At 36.0% G+C, this 14,745-nt stretch overlaps 1 protein-coding gene across 1 annotated transcript in view; it reads left to right on the top strand.

The window, feature by feature from the left end:
* Positions 1 to 11,641, top strand: part of LOC148847916 (MADS-box protein SOC1-like) — a 29,726-nt gene extending 18,085 nt beyond the window's left edge. The window contains exons 3-8 of the mRNA XM_088948972.1: positions 8,977 to 9,055; positions 10,441 to 10,502; positions 10,628 to 10,727; positions 10,823 to 10,864; positions 11,008 to 11,049; positions 11,223 to 11,641. Of these exons, the coding sequence (XP_088805098.1) occupies positions 8,977 to 9,055; positions 10,441 to 10,502; positions 10,628 to 10,727; positions 10,823 to 10,864; positions 11,008 to 11,049; positions 11,223 to 11,369 (472 nt within the window). The 3' untranslated portion in view covers positions 11,370 to 11,641. The remainder of the gene's footprint in view (positions 1 to 8,976; positions 9,056 to 10,440; positions 10,503 to 10,627; positions 10,728 to 10,822; positions 10,865 to 11,007; positions 11,050 to 11,222) is intronic.
* The last annotated feature ends 3,104 nt before the right edge of the window (positions 11,642 to 14,745 follow it).

Here is a 14,745-nt window from a genome sequence, read left to right as displayed (position 1 = left end):
TTTTACTAGAAAATTCTACCAAAGGGTGTCTACTTGCAACTTCCAAAAAATTTAGGGGAAGGTGATTGCCATTACCAAACTTCAAGGAAGGTTTCAGCAATTTACCTTTTTTTTTTTTTTGGTCAGGTACAAATACACAAAGAAATCCACCCATTAAGGTGATAACATATGCTTATATGGAAGGTCAAATTAGTCCAAAAGCATTAAAATCATGCAGATCAATGATGATTTCAAAAATATAGGCCTTCCAAAATGGATGCTGAAGCAAAATATCATTGTGTTTACAAAATCGAAACAAGAATAGGCTTATTAAAAAAATTAAACAATAATAAAGGTCTGGATAGTCCATTTTTTAAGATTTATACTGTATTATTTTCTTCTTCTTGACAATGTCATTTACTCATTGTTGGATACCTACTCTTTTAGTAGGACAATTTTTTATACATAAAATCACATTTCTTTGGTAGGCGTATAGAAAATACCATTTCAAACTAATTGTATTATAACGTGAGCTGAGATAGAGTGGACAGTAAAAGCTACAATAAATCTCAATATGTAGTTATCATAATAGAACTTATAAAACTGCAAAAAAGCAAGATCATCATATTTTATCCTAAATTTATTCTTAACTAGACAATTACGTATATTGAAGTAGGGCTGTCAATAGGGGTGTTCATTGGGTCAGTTCAGTTCGGTTTGGAAATAAAATCTAACCGATATTTCAGTTAGCCATTTTCATGAATCGAATCAAACTGAATTTGAATTGGATTGGTTCAGTTTTAGATCGGTTAATTTGATTAATTAAAATATAAATGTATGCTATATTTGTATTAATATTTACTATTAAAAAATATCAACCTTTATAATTAAAATACATATTATATATTAATATATATATATATATATATATATATATATTACTGATATCAACATTTATAATTAAAATATTAAACATGTCTTTGTTTCAGCTAATTTGATTTTTCAGTTGAATTTTTTTTTTCAAACTGAACTGAAAAATAGGAAATCGATATTTTAAAATTACTAAATTGAACTGAGCCGAAAATCGAATAAACCAAACTGAATTGGCCTTTTCAATTTGGTACCCAAATTTGAACACCATGTATAATAAATTCATTATTTGATGTGCATAACCCTTTTCTTTTTGTAAGAAAAAGAAAAAAGATTATTAATAATAAAACAGGACATAGGAGGGGAGGGCTTAAAACCTAAGCCTAGAAAAGAAACTATACAATAGAGCATTAATTTCACTCTTAAACAAACATGTGTCTAATTGAATACGTCATGATGATGAATACGAAGGTTGAAAGCTTTTGTTTTGTCTCCATGATCTACAAATGCTTCCATTTGTTTTATCTAGCAAAGCCTCTTGTTCCTCTTTTGGACATTCCTTTTTAGATCTTTCAACACTCTGAATTTCTATCATTGCTGAATTAGCCTCAACTTTTTTATTCCAAGTCTACATCTTCACCCAGGAGGCAGTTTGTACTTCACTCTATCAAGATTTTTCACCTATATAGCAAGACTTACTCCAAGTGCGTTGATACGTCTGTTTAGGGTCTCATTAACCCTCCTCAATCCTCTACATTTAGTCTTCCACCACCATGTTTTCATCCTTTGATCCTCGTTCATGAAGAGAGATATATTGTGTTTGGTTGCATCTGGGGTTTTTTTCAGGAAGGGTGTTGGATGTTATAGGGGTATACTTGTAATGTTGATAAACGTTTTAGGACTTACATAGAAGAAAGATGGGCTTATAATTATGATATAATTGGATGTTTTGCTTATTTAAACCATTAGTTGTGTGCGATTAGGTTTGAGTGAGAGTGGACATTTTATTGTGAGACCATAAGAGATCATCCATGTATTTGTTATTCTCATAGTGGATATATTTCCTTCTCTTCTTGTGGATGTAAGCTATCAAGCCGAACCACATTAAATCCCGATGCCCCCTCTCTCTCTCTCTCTCTATTTTCATTATGTTCTTGGTTTACTATTTTTTTTTTTCAGGTTGACATAGTACCAAAACAAGTCTAATGTTGGAATCAGTTTGGTGAATTAAAGAGGATTAGCATTGAGTTTCTATTCATGAATACTGTTTACGTTATACTGTTCATGCAAGGTCTATGGTGCTTGAACCTATAAAAAATCTTTTAGGTATTTGCATCATTCAATGAGGAATATACATGAGTATTTTTTCTATCATTTTTCTAGACCCTAAAGGGGTGATAATGCTTCTTGGTTTTGTCGAAAACCATCACAAAGTAAATTTAGATTTGATTTTCTTTTGATCCTCTCATCTTCTAGAGTTTAGGTTTGTTACATATAGGAAAGAAGACCAAAAGGACATTTGTGCAAGGCAATTTAATTTGGTTGGTAAACTATGGCATTTTCTAGTTCTTATTTTAATCCCATTGTGGCCATTTCTTGGGTTTTCTATATTGTTGGATTTTGTAAACAACTCTCCCTATGGAAAAATTTATATTTGCTGTTTTCTTTGACTTATGATTTGTGCTTCATGGCATCAAACCTAATCTCAATAAAGAGTTTAAATCTTAAGGTAACTATTTTGGTATTTAAGAAAATGTCCCAATGGTGTTGGATTTCAATAATAGTCATCCTTCATCATGATCAATTTTGATTTGATCCTATTTGTGACTTGATTCGATAGTTGGAATATTCTGGTGAATTTTGGGTTACCATCATCAACTAATATTTGATTTGCCCAGCTCATGTTTGTTCTAAATGAACGTTGCTTAATCTGGTTCGATTTTCATAGTTGGCTTGCCATTGGCCAACTCTGGTTTGCTTATTTTGTTGGCTTTTCAATTCAGTGATTGTGATTGGCCTTCGTTGGCTAACTTTAGTTTTTAGCATGACATTTGTTGTCTTTCCATTGGCTAGCTTCTGTTTGGTGATTACTAGACCATGACATGGCTGTACTCCAGCTTTCCTGCACAAGCTCATATCATGTTTTTACCCTATTCAGCTTTTTAAAAGCCAATTTTGGTTTCTACGAGGCCACTTCAACATATTGAGTTTTATGGATACTGTTTCAATGGTTAATCAGCTTTCATGGAGGTTGTTTCAGCATCCTTTCTTGCAAACTCAAATTGGATTCTTCATTTTGAGTTTGAGGGAGGATGTAGAGAGATATTTTGTGATTGGTAGTATTTTTTTTCAGGTAGGGTTTTGGAGGTTATATACTTGTAATGTTGGTAAACTTTTGAAAGACTTATTATGTATTTATGAAAGGAAGCAAAGCCTATGTATAATTTTGATAGAATTGGTTTTTTATTTATTTAAGCTAGGTTATGCAGGATTAAGGTTTAGTGAGGATGGACATTTTGTTGTGAAACTATAAGAGATCAGCTATGTACTCTTGTTCTCATAGTGGATATTTTTCTCTCTTCCCTTTGAGTAATCTATCCAGCCAAACTTGGTGCATTCTCTTTTTCTTCTTATTTTCTTCTTGGTTATTCTATTGGTTGATTGTTCAAAACTTCAAATCACTAGCCATATGTTCCTAGTCCGCACCCATAACATTGGATTATCTAACTTCAACATGCTCTTCCATGTCACCACCAACCTGAGCTGACCTATTTTGATTTGAAAAAGCTATACAATAAGAACTCCAAATTATTGAGGATAACAATATTGCCACATCATCAGATGTAGCCACATCATCAGAAGATGATGTGCCAAGAGACATTCAATGAACTTGTTATAAGTTCATCACATATCTCTATCTATTTTGTGATAGATCTCCACTAACTTGATACACTTTATCAGATAGAGTTCAGTATGGATAAACTCTATCTGCTAGAGCTCGGTGTAATCTAATCTCCTAATTGAGTATTGTACATAAACTCTAACTCTTGTATCTATAAATATATAAGGTTCGACTGATTCCCCATCCAATCATTCTCATTCAACTTAACTCTCTACTTTATTTCTTTAACTTGGTATTAGAGCCACATTACCATGGCTTCAATCAACAATTCGATAGAAGGAGGAATCAATAGCCTAGGGTCGTTGACTTTAGAAGCTATTCCAGGTACACCAGGATCGATGTCCAACATCACTCATTATCTACCCATCAAGTTGAACAATGATAACTATCTCCTATGGCGTGCACAACTTCTTCCCATTCTCAGAACTCACAAACTTATGGGAATAAGGTAAAACCCCTACACCTCCTGAAGAAATTGATGATCTAGAGGATGCTACAAAGAAAATTATCAATCTAGCATTTGATCATTGTTACCAACCAACTAGATCAGATGGTACTTAGCTAGATTGTTTCATCCCTCACTGAAGTTATACTCGCTCAAGTTGTTGGTATGTCTTCGTTAGCTGAAGTATGGGGTGCATTGGAAGAGTCATTTGTTTCACACTCATGATCTAGAATTTTGCAATTAAAGAGACAATTCCAGAGTCTCAAGAAATGTACCTTGTCCATTTCCGAATATATACAGAAAGCCAAAGGTATTGTTGGCAACCTTTTTGTTGTTTTTGAACCTATCTCTGGACAAGATCTTGTTATGTGTATTTTGAGTGGACTTGGAACTAAATATGAATCCATTATTACTACTATTGCTAATTGACCTGATTTTGATAAACTGGGAGTTTTTTATGTTGTTGGCCAATTACTTAATCATGAGTATTGGCTCCAAGAAATCACTATCTTAAGACAGATGATGGTGCTTCTACCAAGCTTGCTTCAACCAACAAAAATCATTCCCAACAATTTTGCCAACTGTGTAACATTCCTAGCCATGGTGTTTTGAAGTGTTGGCATCATTTTGATATTTCCTATCTTGGTGGTGATCTATAGCCTACTCAGAATCTTACTCCTGATCCAGCTGCTTTTCACACTGGTACCTTGTCTCAGTTTGACCTAGCTTGGTATCCAGATTCTGGAGCAATATATCACATTACATCCGATCTGGACAATCTTTAGATTCGATCAAACTATGGTGGGTTTGATCAGGTGAAAATTGGTAACGGCATAGGTTTGGAGATAAAAATATTGGTTCTTTTGTTATTTCTCATAATGACCATAAATTTTATCTCGAAGATATTTATCATGTTCCCTCAATTACAAAGAATCTGCTTTCTACCAACAAGTTTACCAAAAATAATAATGTTGTCTTTGAATTTCGTTATTCTCATTTTCTTTTGAAGGACCATTTAAGGAGAGTTCTACTTCGCGGGCCCAATAAAGGTGGACTCTATCAATTTTCTACTTCAACATCTATCCCTTCTCCTCCGTCATCAAGTAGTACTGCATTTATTGGTGCCAAATCATTAGTTCGGATCTTGCTTCATTGTCTTGGACATGCTTCCATTAAAGTGGTTCGTCGTGTGCTATCTCAGTTCGGTCTTCCCTATAGTGGTTTATTTAATTTACCAATTTGCCATGCTTGTCAACTAGGAAAGAGTCTTCGTCTTCCCCTCTCTGCTTCATCTACTTCTTATAGTCATCCATTAGAATTGCTTTATTCAGATGTATGGGGGCCAACCCCAATTAAGTCCGATAATGGGTTTAGATATTGTGTGTTATTTGTGGATGCTTTTTCTAAATTTTCTTGGATTTTTCCTATGCGTCAAAAGTCTTATGTATTTGATATTTTTCTAAAGTTTAAACAACATGTTGAGAATTTGTTTGATGAAAAAATTATTTGTTCAGTCCGATTGGGGAGGGGAATACCGACAGCTCTCACAGTATCTCAATTCACAAGGCATCGGACACAGGCTCACCTGCCCTCACACTCATGAGCAGAATGGAACCGTTGAACGGAAGCATCGCCATGTGATAGTGTCCACTCTCACCTTGCTGGCATCTGCCTCTCTTCCCTAGAATTTTTTGTCTGATATGACTAAAACTGTGATTTTCTTGATTAACTGCATTCCTTCTTAGACTCTCAAAGGCAAGTCTCTATATGAAATTTTATTTAATCACACACCAAACTACATTCTTCTTTGCACCTTCAGTTGTGCTTGTTACCCATTTCTGCGACCCGTACAATTGGGACAAGATGGACTTCATGTCATCTTTTTGCATTTTTCTAGGCTCCAGTTCCTCTCACAAGGGTTACCGCTGCTATGATGTCAAGACAGGTCGTCTCTATATTTGTTGCCATGTTATCTTTGATGAAGAGTTCTTTCCTGGTTTGCAACAATTGACATCATCTCCGGACTCTAGTACTGATGGCATCACTTTCCTTCCATTTTGTATAAATCAGCAGAGGGGGTCTACGCCTGCATCTCCTTCGGTGACATCTCCTGGGACTGATCATATACCTTCTGCACACAGATTGGACAACTGCAACAATGACGCAGCGAGTGCTGGACTTGTTCCTACATCGGATGACCTGCCGCACACTCGACCCTGGACTCAGCCGGTTCAGGATCTCTTAGACTCCACGCAACTGATCCTTGCTCCTGATCAGTGAACTCACTCTATGATTACCTGGTCCATGTGGTCTAAGGCCTCTTTGGCCACCTGGTATCCTCTTCCTCTTTGTTATAATGCATCTGTTGTGGCTACTGAATCTGAACCCACTACTTACTCCCAAGCCTCTAAGCATCGTCATTGGTGTGATGTGATGTCCAAAGAGTTTCAGGCTCTTATTAAAAATAAGACTTGGGTCCTTGTACCATATCAATTTTCAATGAATGTGGTCGGCTCTAAGTGGGTATATAAGATCAAAAGGAAACCTAATGGATCTGTGGATTGCTATAAAGCCCGGCTAGGGCTTCACTCAGATACCAAGTGTTGATTTTTCTGACACCTTTAGTCCTATCATTAAACCTACCACCATTCATACTATCCTCTCTTTTGCAATCTCCCATCAGTGGGTCATTCGACAACTGGACTTTGACAATGCCTTCCTCAATGGGATTGTCATTGAGAATATCTATATGCGGCAGCCTAAGGGTTTTGAAGATGTTGATCGCCTTACTTATGTGTGCAAATTATCCAAGGCACTCTTGATTCCGTACCTCTCGTTGTGATCCCTCTCTTTTTATTTACTCTCATGGTGATCATCGTATCTATTTATTATTATATGTAGATGATGTTATACTCACTAGGACTTCCCCAACACTCATTAAATCCATGGTGACCAGTCTGGGCCGAATGTTTCAGCTTAAGGATCTTGGCGACCTACATTATGTTTTGGGTATTGAAACTCATAGAGATCACACTGGACTTTATCTTTGTCAGTGCTGCTATATCATTAATCTGCTTCATCGTGTTGGCCTTGATGGTGCAAAGCCTCTCTCCACTTCCATGGCGGCGACTACTAAGCTCTCCAGGCTTCATGGCTCACCTCCCTTTGACCCATATCAGTATAGGAGTATTGTTGGTGGACTGTAGTATCTCACTCTCACTTGTCCTGACATCAGCTTTGCAGTTAACAAGGCTTGCCAGTTTTTACATAGTCCCACAGGAGAACTTTGGATAGCAGTCAAGTGTATTCTTCGGTATCTTAAACATACCCTAGATCATGCTTTATTCTTCTCCTCTCAATCCTCTATTCATCTCATTGCCTTCTTTGATGTTGACTGGGCTAGATGCCCTGATGACCTCCGCTCTACTAGCAGCTATTGTATTTATCTCGTCTATCTCCTAGTGAGCTAGAGTGCCAAGAAGCAGCAAATAGTTGTCAGGTCCAGTACAGAAGATGAATTCAGGTCTCTTGCAAATACTACTGAGTTAATTTGGTTGGAATCTGTCTCCCATCAGCTCTGTCACTTTACTGTGATAATGTGGGAGCATGTTATCTTGCTGCTCTTCCGGTCTTTCATGCACAAACTCACCATATAGAGGTTGAGTTCCATTTTCTATGGGATCATCTCCTCAAGAAATCTCTCCAGCTTCATCACACTCAGTCTCTAGGTCAGCTGGCTGACATTTTCACCAAACCATTAGCTTCTCCGTGCTTCACATCCATAGTATACAAGCTGCATGTGATTCCAATGCCCATTCACTTGAGGGGGCATATTGAGGAAAACAATATTGCCACATCATCAGATGTAGCCACATCATCAGAAGATAATGTGCCAACAGATATGCGATGAACTTGTGGTAAGTTCATCACATATCTCTATCTGTTTTGTGATAGATCTCCACTAACTTGGTAAACTCTATTACATAGAGTTCAGTCTGGATAAACTCTATCTGATAGAGCTCAGTGTAATCTGATCTCCTAATTGAGTATTGTACATAAACTCTAACTCTTGTATCTATAAATATACGAGGTTCAACTGATTCCCCATCGAACCATTCTCATTCAACTTCTTTAACTCAAATACAATAAAAAGAAAAAGGGAGGTCTTGAAAATAGAAAATTTGAATAAATTCAAGGAAAAGGAATCTCTGTCCATTCATACTTTATCTTAACTTGAATGTCGATGGAGAGAGTGATAAAAAATTTTATTAGAATAGGTGTAACAAGCTAGATTGACCAGTGCGTCTGCCACTCATTCTATTTATTTTTTTCATTCTGTGCCAAACCATCTTCAGTTGCTTCCATGTTTGGATGCCCCCGTGTATCTTTTCAACCTTTCATCCTGTCAAATCTGATCCCAAATTTCCACTAGCCTTAGATTCTATAATTTTTGGGTTACTGTAAATCATCAACCTTTTGTGCTAGATGTGCTCTAAACCCTATTAAACTTTGTCAATGCATGCAGGACTACAACTAGAAAGGATAGAACTAAAAATGAGTGCATTAATGGGGAAAGTCAATTTAGATGGTTGGAAACTCCCAACCCAATTAGGTCTAAGCTGTGCTGCAGCAGGAGTAATTGTGATCTTATGCTTAATTCTGCATTTTTTTTTGTTTCTGCTCTAATATAACTTTCTACTAATTACCTACTCTTTTGCCTCTTGATGCTTCAGCATGAATTTCTACTAATTACCTACTCTTTTGGCTCTTGATGCTTCAGCATGAATAAGACAATAGAGCGCTACCAAAGATATTCAAAAGATGTGCAGGTCGACAGAACAGTAGAACAGAGTATGCAGGTCAAGCCTTCTTTTTAACATTCTTTTCTATGATCTGTTATGCTGTTAGGAAGAATTGAGTTGTAGGTGTATATTCCCCTTTTACACTACTTGGAAGTACTCACAATCAACTTTTAGTTCTCTAAGCATGTTTTTTTTTGTTATTTTTTTTCATTAGCAAAATGGTTAATGAAGACCATGAGTACTTATATTTATAGTGGTTCCAGTAACTCATTGATGTGGCTGACAGGTCTGTGCTTAACCATGACAAATCCTCTGATACCTTGATAATTATTCATGAAATTGTGGGAAGTAGGTGAAAACACAAACTTAAAGATGTCTTTCTAATCAATCAAATGGTTAATGCCACCCGGAATGAAATAATTTCATCTGGTTTCACCCTGCATTTGAATGCATAAGATCAATATTTTTAAATGAATTAATTATTATAATGTTAACTAAAAACAGAAATAAGATTGTTTCTTGAAAATGCTAACTAGTTCAAATTTGCACCCATAATCATCCCTTTAATTAATGATACCAATTTTATTCAATTGGCCCGAACATTATAGAGTGTTAATTAGGAGAAACAATTTCACTTGATGTGGCTCTCACCGCTTACTTGTTCCCTCGTTTTCCTCGAGCTATAGGAGCCAGAAGTGATCCCAAGGAAAACGTCCGGACTCTGCTTTTAATCTGTAACAAACCACCAATACTGATTAGACTCTGCCTTGGCTTTGACTTCCTGAAAGAAATATCTACGACTCTCATTTTCTTGCATAATCAACTGTCACTTTACCTGTACTGATCAGGATTGCCATGTTCCATTTTATGATTCTTGGAATTTCAAAAATAGAGTGAAGATCCAAGCTAAGTCCAAAGATAAGAGTAATGAAAACCTTCTTGCAAATGACGAAGTTGTCACAGGATTTGATGACTTCTCCATGAAGCTCCACCACCTCCTGTAGGCATATCTCTTACTTGAGGACGGGATGGGATTCACACAGCATATAACTTTATCTTTGTCTGTCATGGAAGAATACAACTAATTACACTCGTTAAGGAGAATGGCTCCTAGCTCTGTTGCCTTGTTGAGGTGGCTATTCCTACTAAAACTTCCTGTACTGACCATCATTTGATTTGTCACATAATAGCCAAATACCAATGTATTGGTTCAGTGTATCCTAAAATTGGATGGGTCCAAGCTTTCTCTATCGAATGCTTCCCATTCTGGGGATGTCAAGGACGACCTCTAGACAGCCCATTAACCAGCCTGAGGCATTGGCACCCTTTGTTAATATCACTTGGGTCAAGTTACTATTTGATACTGCAAAGCATTTCCGAGACACCAAAACTCTACCTAGCACTCATTTCTGCTTTCTCACAATAATTGAGTTCAAATACAGCATTTGAAGTATGAAGCTGCGAACATGGCAAAGAAGATTGAGCTTCTTGAAGTTTCCAAAAGGTTTGAAGACTACTTTGAAACCATTGAGCCTACTCGTACTATAAACAACACTTGCTTCTGTTTTTCTATACATCATATAATTTTTTTCTTTTTGTTGTTCAAAACCTTAAATTGAATTCACTCAGGAAACTGTTGGGAGAAAACTTGGGGTCATGCTCTCTAGAAGAACTACAACAGATAGAGAACCAGCTAGAGAGAAGCCTGACCACCATCAGAGCAAGAAAGGTACACAATTTGAACCACTGATACTAGATTTTTCGGAGAGTTGTTTCAATATCCTGAACTGGTAATTTACACACTCGATGTTACTTGTACTCCAGACTCAGTTATTCAGGGAGCAGATTGAGGATCTGAAGGAAAAGGTAATTTGTAAAACAGAAAGTTTGAAAAAGATGCGCTCAGATTATTTCCTTAGATGGAAACTCATAGAAAGAGCTCTTGAAAGACACACTTCTGAGAATTGCACCAAGTTTTCCACTAATTACTATTTTTTCATCAAATTCAGGAAAGACTCCTGGACGAGGAAATTGCAGTGTTACGCAAGAAGGTAATCTACTAATCTTCTTCCCCTCATTTTCATCAATATCTTATACCTTCTAGCATCAAGAAATTTGAGATTATAGAAAATTCTGCTATCATATCCCACAGCATGCTTTGCACCTCAAAATTGATAAACAATGTCTTGTTGGTTGATTCATTCTTATGCTTCTTGATTTTTAGTGTGGAGGGCAGAAAATGGAACTTCCGAACCACCATAGACAAATTGAGTTATTTGGTCAGAGCAATCAAAATGCAGATGTGGAGACCGAACTGTTCATAGGGAGGCCTGAAAGAGCAACCACACGCTACCCATTACAGGACTATTAGTTGGCAATGGCCTAGCATGATACTATCCAATGATGTTCAACCGAGAAACAGCAAACTATTAATTAATTGCAACCAAGCATACCATAACTAAGGAAATAATAATAGGTGCAGTTATACGTATGTTGTGAGCTAAAGGTTGTAGCGTAGATTATGAATTGAGATCTAGCAGAAACTGTAACAACTCCTCTATCTACTCCAATCTCAATGTGTCATGTACATTTTCGACTTAGTTGTTTTATTCTCAATGAATAAACTGGATTCTAGTGTGAAAATTGGGTTTGATTTGGGCTTTATATATGAAATCCATTGCTAAATGGATTTGATAGAAATGTCCCAATTAAGGGTGAGAAACTTAGAATTACTTAACGTGTTGGACAACTGAGGTAGTAGTATTCGGTTGCTTTGGTACAACAACCGAATACACTAGTCCAAGTCCAGGTTGGTCGGGCCAGTGAAAGCTGGCCGGGTGTAGGTTAAGAATTTATTAGTCTGTGCCGGCCGGATAGAGAAATTAACCAAACAGGTTAAGAATTTAGATAAAAAACCGCCCATGATTATGATTATAGGGGTGTCAATTGGACTGGATTTAGTCTAATCCGATCCAGTCCAGTGTGAGTTCATTATAAATGGACCAGGTCCAATCCAATCCAATGAATATTTTGGGCCAATTTGGATTGGTCCAATTTAATGTTTGGACCGTTCAATCTGTTCAAATTCATTTTGATTTAGATTCGTTTCAATTCAAACCTGGTCTATTGACACATATATTCTTATCTTATATCAATGGATCAGATATTGATTTAATCCAACCCAATCCAATATAAATTTATTACAGATGGACCAGATCCAATCCAATCTAATAAATATTTTGGACTGGATTACTCCAATTCAATCTGCCTTATTGGCCCATCCAATTCGTCTAAATTGATTTTAAACTGAACGGACTCCAATCCAAAACCGGTAAACCCATGAACACCTACCTACTCCTAGCTTCTCTCTCTTTCTCTTTGCCACATGACGGAAAAATGGCTCCTCTGCTAATTTTTCTTCTTTTTGGAATTTCAAAATTCCAATGGCTGGTATTATTGGTTGAAGACTTCAAACAGAAGGGGATAACACGGTTGACCACTGACCAGATGCATTTAACGCATCTGCAATACAAAATCTCACACACGTATATATATAATACATAAACAAACAAATAAATAAATAAACAAACGAAAAAGTTATAGTCATACTAGAGTGGCAAGGGAGATACCAAACCGTGCAATCACTTAGCCTTTGTTTGTTTTGTTCCATTTTGTCCTGCGCTACAATTTTGACTTCATTTCTTGAAGGATGAGGATTTTTTTAATATTTGTTTACATCACAAATAATTGATTTATACTAGATTTTACTTCCGGCATTCTTTTATAATAAATTAATAATACTCATATGGTAGCTACCTTGATATAGAGATTTTTCAGAATCTTTTTTTTTTCTAGTAACATTTATTATGACTTACATTAATTTGAAATTTTAATTATGTTATTATTCACTTATATTAATTTATTATCTTTTATATTTTTTTGAAGGATAAATGATGTAAAATTTGAATTTCCTTTTGATCTTTTAATCATGATTTCCTCATATATTACAGGGGTCCCCGAGGTTATAAGTTTGGGTTTTTTTAGCTTTTTTTTTTTTTCTTTTTGTTTGAGTTCCAATATTTGATCATAAGTTTCCGCTACAATCAGCCAATAAAAACATTGCCTAATTATCAACTGAACCGGTTAACACCGTCCATTTGCAAATAGAGGTAGATGGCTCCTTTTGAAACAAAATGGATCATGGGTCTTATCTGTCATGGACATGTCAAATCACCAGATGATTTCTACAACCATACACATACATACATGCATCTCACTTTGTTGATTTGGAATATTGTTTTACTTACTAAGCCAGAGTGGAAGTTTGCACAAAGGAGAGCCGCTCCGATGGGCATATATAATAATCGTATAAGACCCAAATCAATATTTCAAATCAACCATGTGAGATTTTGTTTTTGTTCAACCATGTGTGTCATTGCCCATGCATTATTGACTTAAGGTCCGTTTGGGAGAACTGAGCTGAAGATTCAGTTAAGCTGGTTCAACTGCTTTGACAGTCAATAGCCTTCAAATCACTGATTTAGCAGTAGATGTTGACTTTCTTGATTTTTCACCAAATACAACTTATAGACTATCCATGTGGGGTTCACCCTAGAAAGCCTAAAGCCATTGTATCAGGGACCCTCTCATCTAACAGTTTAATTCCTTGAGATAGTATCAAAGCTAGGTTGACCAAAGTTATCTCGTGTTTGATCCTTACTGTTTATAATTAATTAATTAAATTTCAGCATAAACTATGGGTGGAGTTGTGTTTGTCCATGGTTCAAGTTTAATGGGTTTTAGCCCTTCCAAACCAAACTGAATCGGACGATCGGACCAGTTGACCTGGTAACCAGTCAGGTAACTGATTCTATTTCACCCTAAAACCATTTCTAGTTCAAAAACTGTTGATTTGATTAGTGACCCATTGACCCTGACGGTCAAATCATTGACCCATCGACTAGGACAACAACTTTTGGTCATTTTTTATTTTAATAATTTTTTAAATCAGAACAGACCATCCATTCAAACCGAACAATTAGACCGTTCAACTCAGAAAATGATCCCAAAACGGTTTCATATCCGATTCGGTTTTTAAAACCTTGCTTCCAAATGGACGGTTAATGTTCACTTTACCTTTATGCAAAGGGGTCAAGGGTATTATGTCTTATGCTCAGGTGGCTTAAGAGGCGGCCAAGATTGTACTAATGCTAACATTATATTCCAAATAGAGTCATCACCAAATTGACAATAAAGTAGAAACAAGTTTATTTCTTAGAGTTAAGGTAAAAGGTTTATTACCCAATTATGATCCAATTATCCAGGGTTTTTGGACGGATAGATCCGATACAAATATTACCTTTGTCATTTTCTTGCACAAATACCATGTTCTCATGCTTATCTGAGGTTTTACTATTACATGGAACATTGGCCCCATTTATATTTTTATTTTGTAATTCATCACTATCGTGTTGATAATTGCTCCATTTAATTTAATGATATGATGCACTTCTGCATGCAAACATCTCTTTAAGAAATGTATAGTGGATCTTAGACAAAAAGAGAAAAATAAAATAAAAAGATTGTCCACATTCTTTGCAGCTGTTTGATATATTCTCTGTTTGCAAGCTCCAAGTTCCAACCAAATAGCTACAAACAAATCGTAATGATTTTTTCTGATGTTTTAGGATGTGTTATTCATTCTTCAACATGAATGCTTTTGATTTTCTTGTTTCTAAGAAATGCCA

The sequence above is a fragment of the Nelumbo lutea genome, chromosome 6, assembly GCF_056320005.1.
Source record: "Nelumbo lutea isolate HS-2025 chromosome 6, American lotus-T2T, whole genome shotgun sequence".
NCBI lineage: Eukaryota > Viridiplantae > Streptophyta > Magnoliopsida > Proteales > Nelumbonaceae > Nelumbo > Nelumbo lutea.
This window is presented reverse-complemented; position numbering and strand designations above follow the sequence as displayed.